This window comes from Spodoptera frugiperda, chromosome 31 (genome assembly GCF_023101765.2).
Source record: "Spodoptera frugiperda isolate SF20-4 chromosome 31, AGI-APGP_CSIRO_Sfru_2.0, whole genome shotgun sequence".
Classification (NCBI taxonomy): Eukaryota; Metazoa; Arthropoda; class Insecta; order Lepidoptera; family Noctuidae; genus Spodoptera; species Spodoptera frugiperda.
In genome coordinates, this window is record NC_064242.1 from 13,014,114 (window position 1) to 13,033,066 (window position 18,953).

At 36.1% G+C, this 18,953-nt stretch overlaps 1 protein-coding gene and 1 long non-coding RNA gene across 2 annotated transcripts in view; both read right to left on the minus strand.

The window, feature by feature from the left end:
* The window catches only part of LOC118276304 (uncharacterized), a 79,536-nt gene that overhangs the window by 2,697 nt on the left and 57,886 nt on the right, over window positions 1–18,953 (minus strand). Inside the window, exons 3-4 of the mRNA XM_035594564.2 lie at window positions 7,212–7,362; window positions 1,643–1,764 (exon numbers count right to left, since the gene is read on the minus strand). Coding sequence (XP_035450457.2) covers window positions 1,643–1,764; window positions 7,212–7,362 — 273 coding nt within the window. The remainder of the gene's footprint in view (window positions 1–1,642; window positions 1,765–7,211; window positions 7,363–18,953) is intronic.
* Window positions 8,009–9,271, minus strand: LOC126912914 (uncharacterized). Its single transcript, XR_007707512.1, has 2 exons — window positions 9,212–9,271; window positions 8,009–8,239 (listed from the first exon to the last, which is right to left on the minus strand). It is a non-coding gene; the product is annotated as an uncharacterized LOC126912914 (long non-coding RNA).

The window sequence follows — 18,953 nt, forward strand, 5'->3', positions numbered from 1 at the left end:
TTTAGGCATTTGTTTGGTTTTAGTTAAACTTGCATAAATAGACATTCGTTTATAACGACTCCGCTTACAACGACCATCCGCTTTTAACGACCGAATTTCACACATAATTGTCCGGTTACAACGGAATTTTTAAGATGACACGATAAAAAGCCATAAGTCTCGTTTATATAATGCAGTTCGTACTTACTACTATACAAATAAAACCAGAAAACAAACAAAAATTAGTCTTTTTGCATTAAATGTAAAGTTGTTAGAATAGATTTATACTTACATATAAAAAAGCGGTACATTATGTTCATACGTACAATATCCATCCTTACATAATTTGAATAAATAATAAATAATTATTTTGATTAAAATTAGTTTTTTTTTGTTATCTGCTCATCACCTAAACGGGCATTTAACAGTAATATCTGCCTGTATAAAAAATAAACTTTTTTCTGTTCGTTTAATACGACTTCCGGTTAGTACGACGTAATGTCACCGGTCCCTTGGCAGTCGTTATAAGCGGATTCTACTGTAGTTGAGTTGGGCGGTGCGGTCATGCGGTACGTGTCATGTTCATCAACGGGCATTGTCAACTAGGACTGGTCAGCTTCAGACTGTATTATTTTATTGTCCTCAAGGTTATTTTCTTTTTTTATCCCTTTGGCTAAATATTGGTGTTATATTGTTCTCACGCAGGTAATTGAACCAACGAAGCAATGTAACCAATAACTATATTGTGAACATGATTGAAAACGAGTAACTTATGGAGTTTCTATAATAGCTTCACGGACTGAGCGGACTGACCGACAGACTGACATTTTTATTATTTCGTGTGACATTTTTTTTGACTTGACTACAATCCCACCTGTTGGTAGTAGTAATAATTAAATTTCATAATATTAAAATATTTAAAAGTGTCATTAAGTTTAATATAACTATGTATGAATATGCCATGAATACGAACGTGTGGATGGCTACATTTCCTAAGCAATATAACTTGTTTTTATTGTACCTATAGCTATCTCAGGTCATAAGTGTATAGGTCACAGTGTCCAAGCATTTCCACACGGAACCGGTGGACATTACGAGTTGTAACACTCGTGATGATCACATAGTATATACAGTAGATATATGTAGTTAAGCCGGTAAACGGGCAGACGAATCAGATAAGGTAAGTAATCGCCGCCGCTCATGGACACCTGAAACTCAAACGCCAAGTGCGTTGCCGACGTTTTGGGCATTAGGAATTTAAGGATTGTTGGGGAAGATTGAGAAGGTAATTAATTGTGCCTCCGGTAACTTCACTCACACAACGTAAGCGTGGTTTCACGTCGGTTTTCAGTGATACCGTGGTATTACTCCGATCGAGCCAGCCCATTCTCATGGATCTCCCACATTTGTTTCGAGATATTGCCACATTTCAATTTAATATCGTTGCAGCTAAAATAAACTTAGGAAATTTTACTAAAACATGCGAATATCGCACTTATTTCGAAAACAATGAAATTGCAATGGAGGTAAATTTCTCGAAAATATCAGTTAGGAGGTATTTCACCGTCTATATGGAGTATGATTTTAACCTTTAAGTACCGACGTGTGGTCTGACAGACACCTTGATGCTTACGAAAATAGATAGTTAGAAACTGTTTCATACCTTAGTCTCAGCCTCCCTCAAGATGTCATAGTAGGGGTTGTATGGCGGTGCTGACAGGATGTCCGGTCGGGGGGTGCGCAGGCGCATCTCCTCATCTGACACGAATGGCTTGTCGCGTTGACCTGGAAAATTAAATAAAATATTGTTTTAATATTCAATTAATTAATTACTATTATTTGGAGTAGAGTGAAGTGAGTGAACCGTTTAGTAAAATCAACCATCTTCGTTTTATTTTAAGGTATAAAATCCAATAATGGTACCAATCAAACGATAAAATAAAAAGAAGAAAAGTTATTTAAAAACAGAAATAATCCTTATTTAAATAGCAATAAAGTACGTTTTATAATTTTATGTCATTTCTATGTAATAAAATTACCTGTGTGTTTGTGCATATATTTCTGTATCCGAGGAGCTATATAAATAATAAATAATCTTAATATATGTATGTACTAATGAATAATGTATGAGTTAGCATATTTAGATGTTACACGTATGCAAACAGACAAACATATCCATAATATGGACGCGGAAATGTGAAATGATTCATAAGGCTCGAAGTTTTAAGGTTTGATAGGTACTATGATAACTCCCTAGGGATGTGCTGTAAGATGTTTTGGGCTCCAGAGGAGGTCTACTTAGAGGCCTCTTGCAGGTGCGGAAGGCGGCGACCGGGATGGAGGCAAAAATCCCTCAATTCCTAGTCTTTTATCCCCAAAAAAGCTAGACACCTTTGGAGAGTTCCCCCGTCATAAAAAAGTACCTACTATGATAACTATTTTTGTATTTTATTTATTACACTGTATTTGACGCACACACAACTCTCTTGAACTCCTGATTTCTTGAAGTCGGTAAATAATAAAGTCAGTTAATATTAAAACGTGCTCCTTAGTGTAACAAACAGTTTTACTTGTGGGAGAGCCATGCTCCGCCACGAATGGGCCGGCTTGCGTTGTGTTTCGTTGTGTGAGTGAAATTCCCGGAGGTCCAATTAGGTTACCCTTCCTAATCCCCGATTCCCCAACAACCCTTTAATTCCTAACCCCCAAAAGGCCGGCAACGCACTCGTAAAGCCGAAAGGTATTCCGGGTATCCATGAGCGGCGGCGATTGCTTACCACCAGGTGATCCGTCTGCTCGATGAAACAAAACACAACGCACGCGTTGTTTCACGTCGGTTATCTGTGAGGCTCTGGTATCACTCCATGTCAAGCCGGCCCATACATGACGATGCATGACTCCCACACTTAAATACCTACACTGATGCCAATTTCTTAATAGATTCAAAATATACGTGTTATGAACTACAAAGCCTCATTACCTACTACGATCCTTACATAAAACACATAATCACTCACATAAATATTGCATCTATTGCATATCATTAATAAAGAAGCAATTTGCTCTCAAACCAACCAAAAACTATGTAACATTTCGCGCTACTTCCTAAACCAGCTAATAACAAATGGCTCCTCACGGCAGTGATTACGTGTGTTACATGCTTGTAATGTGTCGGAGTCAAGGGTATACATTATGGAGTTACGTGAACATTAATATAATACGTATCTATTGATGCAATACTCATATTATGCTTGTCCACTTCCCCACACGGTGTGTTGACCATCATGGTCGTCTTTCAACAACAATAGATTAGTTAATTGGTTTTGGTAATTAGTATAGGAACCAACTAATGTTAGATCAAAAGTGTCTATTTATAAAAACAGTATTAAATACACAATTATTGGTAGTTTTCCGATTAGAAGTTAGTTTACTAAATAAATATGTAAAATACACTTTAGGAGAATTAGAAGTTGAAGTTTATAATTGTGTAAAAAACAAAAAACTCTAACGCACGCTACACACCTTACGATTTAACTGTAGCGTTAAGCGTGGAAGAGCCATGCTTAGGCACTAATGGGCCGGCTTGACCGAAGTGAAACCACGGCCTCACAAAACCGACGTGAAACATCAAACAACGCGTGCGGCTTATGTCACAAAACAATTGAATTGTACAATTTTAAGTAAAGGTGTGTAGGCTGTATGGACCTACGATTCCACAGTTAAATCGTTAGGTGTGTGGTCTGACTTAAAAATGTCCACCTTGCAAAAAAATATAATTGATGAGAAGTTCTAATTTTCTCTTTCTCGTATTTTTTTAAATCCAATGGGTGTTGCAATTTAGAACAAGTAATAAAATACCGATTATTTTTTTTACAAAGTAATTATAAAGATAATATTTATTAAAGATACGTGGGCGTAAGTTCTCACGATCTTGATATTTTTTCTATAAATAATAATTGATTTCAAACTGTTTTGATTAATAAAATGGAACAGATTAATAAATATGAACAGCTTCACAGACGTACATAATTTGTGCATACATAAATTAACGACTATGATATAATTCATTGACCCCTAAATGTAAAGTGCATCGGAGTGATTAACTAGTGTACAGTGAACTGCAAATTACAACCTGCAATATTATTTCTAGGTCAACTTTTTGCTTGATTTATTTGTAGCAATATCACGCTTGTCCTTCCTGAAGAGGTCAGCAGAAGACTTAATATAAATAAATAGACTTCTTCAGCGAAATGCTGGGGGAAAATTATTTAATGACTTCTCCCGCCTTGGGCGAGAGGTAGTGTCAGACTCTTACTGACTAAAAACTATCCCGTTCCAGCAGGAGAACCTGCTGTTAAAACTAGAGCCCCGATAACCCGCTAGGTAATCCCCAGCTCAAGGTCGGGCATCAGCCCTACTGAGCCTCGTCTGTGGTGGTCTGATGGCTCTTTGACGAGCGCGCGGAACGCGACGCGCTGTACGCACGGGTGAAGTAACAACTTACTTTAAGCTTGTTATAAACTTACAGTTATTCGGAGACATATTTGCAAATTGTCTAATGATATATAATTATATGACTAAAAACTAGGTACAAAGAGCATACCTAAATAAATTGTCACCGATAACACTTATCTCGAATTCAATCAAAATCGAGTTTGTAACACCTATTCGTAGGCAGTGTCTAGTATTTATATGTGTATACAAAATATGTGCGTTACTAGTTTAATACATAACACCGTACTTAAATGCAACTTACTTAATACTTTATAATAAGATCATTAAGCAGGCTGAAGGTAATTAATTTCATATCAATCATACGATGAACTCATTACATGTAATAAATTATAATAAAAATATAATTACGCGTACATCAACATTGAGCTCTTCCTTAAGCCTGTAATTTCGTAAATGACTTTGATTTAATATTATTAGGTATTTCTTAGTACCATCCGAACCTGCCATCAAAGGTTAGATAATAGGTTAAGTTTTAAATAATATTATTTGTTTTTGTTTAAGAAACGTTGTCCCACACTAGGGTCTTCTCCTGTGTCGTGGGTGCCTTTAGGAACATACAAGTATGTGTATGTAACACATGACACCTAGACTCGAAACAACGATGTGTGGATCACACAAAGTGTTGCTCCGAGCGGTTACTTTAAATTCCTTAAAATATTTGATTATTCACGTTCACAGATAGGTAATATATCTTTTCGAAATGGCCTTCGAGGTCTATAATTAAACTAGTGCTGGCAGTAAAACTCAAATCGACTTGCATATTATTCAAATGCAGTACGAGTATGGAATTTAGAACATCTGTGCCGAACAACAAGCTTAGTAATCTATCGACTTAAAGTAATATTGCAAGCTTAACAATATTAATTCTTACATAAGATAACAAATTTCTTATTTTTTTGTTATAATTCTGTGGTATAAGCCGGTAAACGAGCAGACGGCCGTGGTATTACTTCGGTTGAGGAGGAATATTCGCGACGAAGCACGGTTCTCCCACACTTAAAATTAGGGTATATAGTTACTCTTCCATAGGGTACATACTGAACGAAATACCAACTTTTCAATTTTTATACATCGAACGTCATACCGGAATTCCCATTAGATACTTCTAAGCAAAATAAAACCAGAAAATAACAATAATAAGTAATTTTTTTTTTATCTTTATTTAAGGGATTTGAATTGTAGATATTTATTACAATTGAAATTGAAAATACTTGTTTGCTGTCTGGTTGTCACACATACAACTATTTTTTATTTGTTATTGCAAATTATTCGTATGATTGACAGAGCGTGGGCCATGAGCGATGCTTTTACTATTTGATTATGATAACAATAGTATAAATGGGGTCAGGATCAAAGCTTTGAAGGAGCACTAAAATTATAGGTGTTGTAGGACTTATATGGTACGTTTGTATGACTAGATGTTTGAATTAGGAGGTAGCCAAATGAGTATTTGTAAAGTAATGATGTCTAAGTCCTTATTAAATTTTTTTTATCGAATAAGCCGGCAAATGAGCAGACGGATCACCTGATGGTAAGCAATCGCCGCCGCCCGTGGATACCCGAAACACCAAAGGCGTTACAAGTGCGTTGCCTGCCTTTTGGGGGTTAGGAATTTAAGGGTTGTTGGGGAATTGGAGATTGGGAAGGGGATACTTGGTCCTCCGGTAACCTCAGTCACACAACGAAACACAACACAAGCGTTTTTCATGTTTGTTTTCTGTGAGGCCGTGGCCGTAGTTATCACTCTGGTTGAGCCGGCCCTTTCGAAGTATGGCTCTCCCACACTTAAAATGTTAATAAAGATCTAAAGATTAAACACAACGACATAATGGGAGGGGCCTATTTGAACCAGTGGACAAGAATCGTAAACGCTGTGAATATTATAAGAAACTCATGGTACCCATCGCCATATGTCATCAAGCAGCCCACATTATCTGCAACCCACAGCTTCTCAAATCAAGGTTTGTAAGGCAATTCAGAGTGGCATCTCCTTGGCCCGCCAGAGTCGGTACACAATTATTATGCAACATTAGATTCTGATCATCTTATACTATGATATACTGTAGATACTATCACATTAAGGTACACATATCGTTCCTTTATTAGATTAACAATTGGATTGTTTGGTATTAAAATCTAATTTACAAAAACGTTTATGTTAGTGTGACTTCAATACTGCAACCGTTTTACGATGCTATAAACATTTGGTCGACAGATTTCTAATTAAGTACAACTTCAAAGGGGCTTTGCTGTTTAATTGCATATGTTAATTATACCTACGTGCGTTTGCGACGTTTAAATGAATTAATTGTGGAGTTTCAGGTATGTATATGTGCATAAATATATTCAAAGATGGATATAATATGTATATCAATGTATGTGTGTAAGCAAAAAGCAGGAGTAGGAGTGGTTTTTAGACAGGAAGAGTCTGACATACCCTCTCGCCTTGCCCAAGGCGGGAGAACACAAAGATATAACTTTCGCCCTTCAAAAAAAATTACATCGCCTAAATTATATGATACTGTTGCCCGTTTCTCGGTGGCTAGCCACGGTTTTAGAACATAGTTAGATCTTAAATCAGAAATAAAACATTTTTAAAAGGCCAGCAACGCACCTGTGACTCCTCTTGTGTTGTGGGTGTTCATGGACGGCGCTGATCGCTTACCATGTGACTCGTTTACCACCTATTCCTTAAAATAATTAAACAGTATTCTTACCAATAAGCAGGTTCGCATTATAGTCTCTCTCGGACATGGAGCAGTTGACCATGTACCAGTGGTCGCAGATCAGCATGCGTTGCTGGAACAGCGTCATGTTCGGGCACTTGTAGCTGAACTGGCGACCCAGCCCGTCACACATGTGGTATACCTGCAGACAAAATAAATAACGTTTAGGAAATGGAGATTAGATTTAATGGGGATGATATTTCTTAGATGGTGAGTCATACACCGTCTCCTTGTTTCTCCTATCATTTTCGAAACTTCATTATTTTTAAATGACTTTAAAAATAAGGAGGATGTCTGTTTGTTTGACCTGTACCTATGTTTGTGCGCGACAATCTCCTGTTTGACTGAACTGATTTTGATGCGGTTTCCAGCATAGCATTTTTCAGATTTTGGAAAAGATTTTTGGGATATTACCTGACTTAAAATATAGAGGCAGCAAGGGTATGAAGGCGATTTCCTTTTAAAAAAAATATTATAACAGATACAATCAAACACTTTGTATTTTGATATGCACATTTATTTTTATGATGCGCAAACTCAAAATATAGATTTTTGGTGATATAAAACATACATAGGTATGTTTTTTTATTGTAACTTTCGTGAGACATACTAAATTAATTATTATGTTATCGGCTTACTCACGTATTGTTTTGACGAGGAACTCGACTAGTTTCAAGCCATGCTAGAGGCTCATATTCATGAGCAGCATTCCGCGACACACGACGCGGCGATTGTCGCGCTGCTACTGGCGATTCGAGGATCGCGCCCATCGCGCCCTCTGTCTGGAATCGCGCGCACTATCTGGCGCGCGCGACGATGTTGGCTCGTTAGACTCGTTCGCCGGCGGCTGCGCAGGTGTTAGATTCGATTCTCGGGTCGGCGCAAAAACGGTGCCACATACCGCGCTCACTGTGTCACACTCCAGACCCGCAACATTGTAGGTTGACGCAGATTGTAGACTCGGCTTCCAGGCAGGTGGTAATGCCCAGCCACCGTCTCTGTTGAAGTTGGGACGGCGACTTATTTCGATGGCCTCACGTACTTTCCGCGGTACAAAGTATTTCTCCCTCGCTAGTACGGAGACCTTGTCGAAGCGAAGGAAGTGAGCCGTGCCCGCGCTACAAGCATGCTCGGCTACTGCCGATGTATGGGTGTCCCTGTTCTTCACACTGCGTATGTGTTCTTTGAGTCTGGTTGTGATGTTGCGGCGAGTTTCCCCGATTTAACTCGAGCCACAGTCGCACGGTATCATGTATACCCCGGGAACTGCCAGTGGATCCTTGTCCTTAGGCGAGCGTAACAAGTTTCGTAATTGACCAGGTGGGCGGAAGATCGTCCTGATGCTGTATCTACGGCGTAACAGGTGTCCGATGGTGTCGGTTACTCCTTTCACGAATGGTAAAAATGCTGGAGTCCGCTCCGCAACTGCCGGTCGTCTTTTACCTGATGAATTACTCGCCAGTCGAGTACATTGGCGCCAGTTGTACCCATTGGTTTCCAGTACCCGTCTAAGGTGATCAAGTTCCGCGTCAATGTACTGGGGATCACACAGGTTCAGTGCCCGGTTGATTAAAGTACGGGGAACAGAGGCAAGGTGGGAGGGATGATGGTGTGAGTCGGCTCGTAGGTACCGGTCTGTGTGTGTTGGTTTACGGTAAACCGTGTGTGACAGGCGGCCGTCTGTTTCACGTCTCACGAGCACGTCTAAGAACGGCAACATTCCTTCCTTTTCCTCCTCAGTGGTGAATTGAATGCTACCGTGCACCGAGTTTAGGTGTCCCACGAATTCTTTGTCCCAAAAATCCCTGCGCAGCCGCCGGCGAACGAGTCTAACGAGCCAACATCGTCGCGCGCGCCAGATAGTGCGCGCGATTCCAGACGGAGGGCGCGATGGGCGCGATCCTCGAATCGCCAGTAGCAGCGCGACAATCGCCGCGTCGTGTGTCGCGGAATGCTGCTCATGAATATGAGCCTCTAGCATGGCTTGAAACTAGTCGAGTTCCTCGTCAAAACAATACGTGAGTAAGCCGATAACATAATAATTAATTTAGGTATGTTTTGTTTAAGTAATATATTTCATGCTATTAGCTGCTAAGAATTTTCTAAGAACCGGAATATAAACCTACATAATTAAATAGTTATGTAATAAACCTAATATGAACCAGAAAGTAAATATGATTCATTGACCAAACAAAGATGTCACATGCAGAACCGGCAATATCCTTTAGAAGTGTCTCGTGTATCAACAAGCTAACAGCAACTAATGAAAATAAATATCACACGAAACTCCTCATCACACTCCATTCGTTTGCTAACCCATGCTAAAATATTACAAACACAGCTATGCCTAAATCCTTCAAAATTATATTATTAGTTTAAATATAAAAATGTCTAAGAATTTGCACTGTATGTGCAAATATTCAGAGCAAATAGTTTCAGTAAACTCGAGCGGTGACATAATACTTATGTTAGTTATTGTATCCAATTACCACTTCAGCTATATTTATGTAATACATACATAGGTACATATTCCGAAACATCCGTCTTTTATGTACTCATGCCACTTAAAAAAATAGTTCATTAAAAAAAAACAAAACACTAACGGGGTTTGGATAAAGTAGAATTGTACAAATTCTGTAAAAACCTTTTTAAACAGATTTATATAGCTTGCCCTATTTATTTGTTTAAGTCAAATCTATGTATTCTATGGATGGTTTCCCTACTATCGATAAATCGCATACTCGAGCTGCGCATCTTCCTCACACAACTACATAGCTTAGTATCAATGGAAACGACACACAGTTCCATAGTTTAGTTATTAAATCATCGTAGCATAGCTGAATAGCACATCTCTAGTGGAAAAGCACCATTAATCTCAATGATTATTCAATATAAACCTCATTAAACCGTTTAACATGAAAAAATATTTTTATATATGCTTGTTTACCAGTTAGAACCATTGTTCAGCGCAAACTGATATTAATTATGGAAGCAATTGCATAATACCTATTCAAAGATTGAATAAACATCTTGTCTAATACAACCATGAAATTCCTTAAGCATGGTTAAGGTCCCAATTCTTCATCACTAATTAATGGATTAACAAAGGCACTAACCGCTTTTAGAAACACCAATTAAATATACCGTAAACAGATGAACATTCACATTTGTATGAATTGATACAATGGAAACTATAATCTTCACCAAAGCCAAAAGAATGTTAATCGGAAAGATTAAAACGATTATACCGATCCTATTGAAAAAAGATCGTATTGTCGATTAGTTTTTATTGCAAACCGCAACATTTTCTATCACGATCATCGGTGATCATCAACAAAACATGTTTTGACTAATACAATTAACACATTAAAAACTTAGGAAGCGATAATTATATCTCAATTTAGATATTTATGTATATATACGCTTCAAATGCAGGCTTCCGACATAAATCAGGAAGTTTGTATGTTTGTACAATGCGTCGAACTCTTTGTGCTAACTGCTACCGTCGATCAAAACCTCTGGACCATGGCCGTAAGCCATTTAGCTTAATTATTATAAATGTACGATATTTTTTCTATGCATTTTGTTCAGTGAGGAAGACTACTGGTGATCAGGTAGAAGCTGAAGTGGTTTCATCAATAGAGGCAACGAAGGTCTAATAATAAAATTGTTAGTTCTGAAATTAATGTTTTAATGGGTAAAGATATCTGCTATATTATGGGATCAACAATAGATGTTAAATAATATCTTTCACAGACTCTTACTGACAAAAAACCACTCCGTTCCTACTCCTACTGTTTAAACGAACGTAATAATAGGAAAGAAGTAAAAAAGAAGAACATATTTGAGACCCATTGAACTATGTACATACGTCTAGTTATTTGTTAATATAAATCTGGATAAACCATTAACTAAACACAATTATAACTTATTGAAAATACCACTTTAATCCTTCAAGAACAGCCCATTTATTAGACAAAGACGATCCAACTACAAAACCTAAACAGCCATAAGCCAAACAAAATGTATGCCAAACGTGAATCGTGTGCTTTAGTACTAATTTAAAGATTTACAGCAAAACCTATTCATACTCGTGCTCACAATATTTGATTGGCACGCAATTACATGAGCTGACATAACAATGAAGTAAGGTATTACTTGAAGTTCAACCGTGCCTAAAGAATTTTGGAGATGACTCATACATACACGTATGCATACACATGACTACACAAGCTATACAATCCCAGTATAAACTGACCACTGAATGTTTGGAAAGATCATACAAAGCAAGACCATGTTAAACTGGTTATGTATAGCTACATATGTACAAACATATTCTACACACGGAAATATAAGTAATAGAATGTTATGACTAAGGGAAGTATGTAAGTAACTGAGCGATTATTTTTTTGGTAATTTGTCGACGATTGTTGTATAAAAATTGAACTTTGTGTGGCAAAAAATTAAGATGAGGTTTCACTGTTGAAAGGATTATGGAATTTTGTTGTTATTGTGAGATTAATTATTTCATTGCTATACCATTTAATTGATGGAAGTTGTTGAAAATCTAATTGCCAGTACTGAATGTAATGTTCTATGTTCGGGTTATTTCAAATATTGTGCTAATGTACAAAGCGCCTAGGCGCCATGGCACAATGACAGCTGAGAATTTATTTATACTCTTAAATGGAGCTTAAACCATTACGGATGACTACCTAATACTCTCTTCTTGATTACCTATCAAAATTAGCACCACTTAATTAGTCTAAATACTGCCACTGTGCACTAAGATGAACAAGGAATCATTCATCATCAAGCAGGTATTATAAAATTGAAGAGCACAACAACTTAATTGGTCAAACTAAACTTAGGTGATTATTTCAAGAGAATTAAAATCCTATTACAAACAATTTAGAAATAGCAAAGCCTAGCGTGTAATGGCCCTGTTTACATGGAAGCCTCGCCTCACGGCGCCAAAAGTACTTTGCAATCTTAAATGGTAATATACTAGCGGTAGTTGGATCTCTTATAAAAACTAACACATCAACAATAACAAAACAACAGTATTACTTCTGAGAAGAAACATATTGATAACAATTATCTCAGTCATAATAATAAATAATAAAAACATGGGTGTTGATAATTCATGAACTCTAACTCTATAATAATTGGTTTCCTTATTTGTGTCGAAATAAGTTAAAATAATAAGCGTGGAAGATTTTAAGGAATAAACATTGGATTAATGTAAACAATAATATTATTTACCAACTTCATTGAAAAAACAATAAAGCGAATGCCTTGTTTTTTGAGGGGGGAAAATCATTCAATGACTTCTAACGCCTTGGGTGCGGCGAGAGGGTATGTCAGACTCTTACTGACTAAAAACCACCCCGTTCCTACTCCTGCTTTCAGCCGGAGTCCCGGTAACCTGTTATGTTGTCCGCAGACCTATTGGTCCCCATCTGTAGTGGCCTGACTCTTTGAGGCGCGCGCGGATTTAAGTGAATGCCTGGATTTTGATTCTTGATTTAAAAAGCTCGTTAGCAAATATCCCCATATAACAATCCATTCAGATATTTCCAATGATTTTGAATCTAATGAAACCAATCATACACAGATTGCATCAATTTATAAATTACCCGTTTATTTGAAAATCTTCCGTAGACTTTGACATTCGACTCTGAAACAGTTTTTATTCAAAACATACCCCAATTTTTGTTGCCCAAAAACATGCTTTTCACGCGATCAGACCATCAACGTTTGCCCAACCTTACTCATCTATGAGAAAAAACCATCTGAGCAACATTCTGTACATACGTATATAAGGTATTAAACACACTAATTATTTCCTAAACGTCGTAGATGATTATGAAATACGCCTAATCGTCCGCGTGATTGCGTTTTGCAAATGTTATAATTTGTGGCAATTATTCATTGTCTTGTACGAGTCGTTTGATGCTGAAGACGATTGTAAAGTAACGCAGTTAGCAACTAGGCTGTCAGGTCAGTGAGTTAGGCTAATGTGTCAAGATCTGCACATCAATCTGAATTGCAATTATGTTTTGCTTTGTCTTCGATGTTATGACATGTGCAAGGTTATATTATGGGTTAGTTCGAGGTTAGCCTAGATCTAAGGTTTTGTGTCAACAGCATCCAGAATATTGCATGGAAGAAGAAACACTTCTACACTGAGACAGGATGACAGGAAACGAAAGCGCGTTCGTTACTCTGATTGGCCGACTTCAATAAATCAACCCATCATTAGGGTCAGTACACATCTTCTTCTCTGCATCTACTTCAAAACAGTAACTTTTTTCATTTTCGTACCTTACGTTAATAAAAAAATTCATACTACTATATTCTAACTCTAAAATTATGAAAACAACTTTACTCGAATATTTAACACCGTACCTACTTCACCTTTAACTACAATACGATACTTGTATTATTCGACTACAAGAATAAATCACAGTTGCATCTACTTCACCTACATACAACAATGATGTAAACTGAAAACGATTCATAACCATTCAGAACCATAAACATACTTAACATGGCCGTGGACCAGAAACTGAAAATCCTTAAATCACAACCATCAGCAACAACCTCGCAGACTCATTTATATGTCATCTCAATAACAGCACACAAAACCATAATGAATCTCATTTCATACACACCGACCACAATAGCCAATTACCCAGAGGTCATGGGTGCAGCCTCATCAAAGCAAGTCCTTCGATAAACCAGTGTTAGTGGAACTATGCGTTTATTACCTATTTTGAGTAATTCTATTTGTTCACGTAGACCACGATTGTGTTTTGTCTTATTTATTGACTGCGCCTTTAGATGTTTCATTGTGTGTTCCAAACGTTTTAGTTTATCATTTGCTATGTTTAACAGTATTAGCTTATTCATCAATAACATCATTATCAAATCAAGGCTTTGATTTATTTCTTTCATTTGAGAACTCATACATTTGTTTCATTAACATTATTGGAGTATTAAATTATAGTATTGTGTTTCGTTGTCTGAGTGAGGTTACCGGAGACCCAATCACCACTTCCCAATCCCTGCTTCTTCAACAACCCTTAAATTCCTAACCCCCAAAAGGCCGGTAACGTAATTATAAGTACGTTACCTTTGGTGTTTCGGGTGGCCATGAGCGGCGACGATTGCTTACCATCAGGTGAGACTTATACCATGAAGAAATGAGCCTGACATTAGCTTCTTCAAAAATAAGTATAGAGTGCAACGAAGAATGGATATAAAACCTTCGATAATAACAATGAATGGTAAATAAACAATGTGTCTACAATTTTTTTATTACAGCCTTAAGTCTGCAATTGATCAAACAATGCGTTAATTTAGCAACTGATATAATTACGTTCACTCACGCAACATAAACACGATTGAATAATTCCCTTTATTTTTGTCTAATTGTGGCTTTTGTTACGAAGTTTTTAGGTTACAGTTCCTACCCATTTGTTGTTAAAACAAATAAATTATTTTAATACTACATCATCATGGTGTATCATCACGATTTTTCAATGATTGACTTGTTGTTTCGTAATTTTAAGTTGGGATAAGTGAAGCTTTACATAATTGCATTATTGGGTATTACTAAATATCAAAATTCATTACTTAGATTGATAGGTAGTAGGTAAATCGCTTCTCAGTTTTGTAAATTGCTTTTGATAGCGTGTGTAGGTAAATTGTTTATTATTACTTACATTTAAAGCATAATTTTCTCAATCACGTATGATTAGAATTGTAATTTGTAATATCGTTGTACCGTGTGTTAGTCACACTTCACGAAAGTATACATATTTAAATAAGTCGACAATCCTTATGGAGTTCCACAGGGTAGTATCATAGGGCCATGCATTATGTCCTATTTGTTTAAATGTTTTTATTTTAAACAAAGACTCAGCAATATTTTTTCCAGTTGCGTGATAATACATATAAAAATGTTTTCCTGCCAATTCTTTTCATAAAATTAAAATTCTTTACAACGGAAATGTTTCTCCGCCACTTAATATTTTTTACATTACGTGTTTAATTCATATCAGCTTTGCATATATCATCATTACTGCTTACATCATGAGTACAAAAGAACTTAATAATGAAGTTAACACGTTTTATCAGTAGCTGAAGGTTACCACATACATAATTATGTGTACATAGGATAATTACATTAGTGTAAAAACTTTGATTAATGAGATTCTTATACCTTGGCCCTTGGGTGAAGTGTACACCACGATTGCATTGATAAGTCTGTTTTTTGTAATTTCTAGGATCACCGAGGTTAATAACGAGGTGAACGTTTAATACGATGACCAGGGTCTCTTTAAATTATTAGATAATACCATCTTAAGGATTATAAAACATCGTAAAGCATTCCCGATCTTATTCTTGGTAAAATAGTTTATGAACAAAGCTAATATAGCAGATATTTGATGTATGTATTCAATACTTTTGTGAATTATTATTTGATCCAGTACCAACTAAAATGGCTCTATATATTCCGTGATCTGGTGTAGGTACCTAAACCAGTGTTATTTGCATTCCAATTACATTTTTTCTTTCAGTTTCGAGTTGTACAGTACCATCTTGGAATATTAAGTGGCGATTCAGCAAGCGTGATGTACCTCTTAGATCTGCGAAGTCGGATAACAAATTGAGTACTTGCAGAGATAATTCAGTCAGTTTGTCTGTCACGATGGTAACAATGGTCAGGTCAAGGTCATTCAGGATGGTTTTTACTTCTTCCTCATTCCGATCTTTATGTGTCTCTCACGTTCAGCTCACGGATGTCCAAATGTCAGTTTTTGTATTAAGATGTGTTTTCGATTTCGGGTCCAACTGTGTGGTCTAGACAGATGATAAGTTCAGTGTTTGTGTTTTGACTTTTTTGGTTGTAGGTAAGTTGAGCAAAAAATGTAGCTCAGAAATACGAGATCTGCAACAGATATGTATATGTATTGTCCTACATTTCGATAGATTGTTTTCATTAATTTTTCTCACATAATTGAACCAACGCAATAATGTAACCAAGTATTATATTGTGAATCTGATAGAAAAAGAGTAACCTATGGAGTTTCTTGCTCGTTCTTCTCTATAGGAATCTACCCTTTGGAACGAGCAAATAGAGCAACTAGAGGACTAACCGACAGATGGACATCTTACTAATATTATAATATTTACTTTGACGTCCAAAAGTGTCTTCCCTTGAAATAAATAATTTTGACTTTGACTTCAACGTAGGTAATTGACCAACTAAACTCAAAGCGTACAACGTCTTAGGAAAACCCAGTAGCACTTTTTGTACCATCCGGGAATTAAACCAAAACTCAGGAACCGCAATTACACGCACAACAACTTGACCAATGAGCCTGTCAAGATTTTTTCTCCTTTGACATCAACAAACAAATAAATCACAAGGGTCATAGCTAGGCTATTGATTACTTGTTCTCTTTGATCGCTCAATTTAATTTATGAAGTAAATATGTGGTACACAACATGGCTTAGTATCAAGGTATTGTACCAGTATAAACTGATCGTTAAATGTAAGGTAAGAACATATAAAGCAAGACTATGATAAAATTTTTTTTTTTCAAGCACAATGTGTAACCATGTGTACTAGCTCAACAATTTCAATGGTTCAGAACCATTGAAAGTGTGTTCCATAGATGTCATCATTAGAGATACTAATAGGCACAGCTTCACGCCACACAAAAAGTCTATTTCAAAATTAATTGGATACACAATAAAATGTATTAATAAACACGGATATAGTATGGAGCACGTAAAAAAGTATAAAATGCAAATTATATCTTCCTTATTCGTTGAAGATAGCATTTTGTATAACGACCACTTTACTTTGTTAATTCGCGGTAACTTTGATATGTTTGCTCGTATTATGTAGATCACCTTGATTTTAATTTATGGATTTCGTTTTGGATAAATCACAATATTATTATTCTTCTTAGACTATAAATATTGATTGGATTAAACCAGATGTTGGTTCATTAATAAAATTTAGAACAAGTTATTCCTACGTCTGCCTTTATCTAAAGTTGCTTTGTGGTCTTTTGCTTCCATTTATTGTCATCAAATGCCAACTTAAGCAGCGTCAGCGTCGTTGCCGTAGTCTGTGTTCCCAGAAAAATACGATTTAGTCGTTTTGAAAACCCAAGTGAACAGGTTGCTCATAGGTTAGTATGGTACCAGATACCATTCTACTCATGATCATTATTCTGAGGCAGTCCACTGTTTTGGGGCTTGTGGGCAGCTCCATGATTACTACTTTTATTAGAGAAAGACAGGAAAGAGAGTCTAATGTGTATGTCATCTATCTCACCATTTTTCAATCACAATTCAATTTTCAATATTAAGTTCTATAGAGTAGATATATTTTTAAAAGTGACTTAATTATTTATTTACAGAGTTGGCCACGTTCTTATTTTTATAAAACCGTGATAATCAATATGTCATGAGCCCGCTTAATCGATTAATCATCTATTCGATACGGTCCCATTCGATTATTGAGAATCGAATAAATTGTAATCATACAATGGCATAATTGTTGTCATTAGATGGCCATTGATGGTTGAGGAAGGCGCCTGCCTTAACCTAAATTTGTTTAAAGCAATGAATCGATTATATAGTTTTTTCTATTTCGAAAATCGATTTAAAACTAATAGTTCAATTAAGAACAATAAATAAAAAATCCTTTGGAATTGGACATTGATGACTATATCTATGAATATAAATATTTTTTTCTTTAATAAACTGTTCGATTCATTAAGTTAAAATAGATACAAATCACAAATTGAAACTATCGATTAGCTTTTTTTAACATCGGCATCATTTTTTGAGTTTGTGCAAAATTGACATCGATTGTTTAATTACAAAAGGTCAATTTAAATTACATTTCTAATATGTTGTAGCTATCTTATATAATTTTTAACTCTAAAAACTTCTGTAACCTCTACGAGTATAGTCTGGGCACATTTTTTTAATTTATTTGTTTGTATGATTTGGGAACAATTAACAATCATATGTTACATTAGTACAGTAAAAGTAATAAATAACACTTAACAAACATATGATCCACACCATTGTTCGCGGATTAACTATTAAATATTGAAATTAAAATTCGGTCAGAGGAAGAACATGGATGTAAGATTCTTACGATTGTTGTTAATACGTAGATTACACAGTTTCGGTTAGTGACTTAACAACTTGCCTTTTAAATTGCATATTAGAAAGCAAATATGTCAATGTCCATAAAATGGGAATTATAAGATGAGACGCATCACAAAAAAACTTAGGTATGTATCGTCTGTACTGACGACACTCTGGTAGTTCTGGAGTAAATAAAGAATAGGGGCTTAGACTTAACTGGTGGAACTCAACGCATTTCCCACACAAAATACCAGTTAAACGTATCAGTTAAAAGCTAATAGCAACTTAACCAAACGTTGTGTAACAGGCCCTAAATATAAAAGGTTATGGAAAGCGTTGCACTGCTATTGAAAAAAAAAACTATTTCATTGTCAGTTTTTATTCAAATGTTTCGTTTTTACTGTCGTCATGTTTACTTAATGGGTTTTTTGTGAGACCTACAACGTTCTACTTACATTGACACGTTATTAAAATAAAATTATACTCAAACTTGAGGATGATAAGTTGCTTGACATTATCCCCATGCATAGGTATACCTATCTGTTA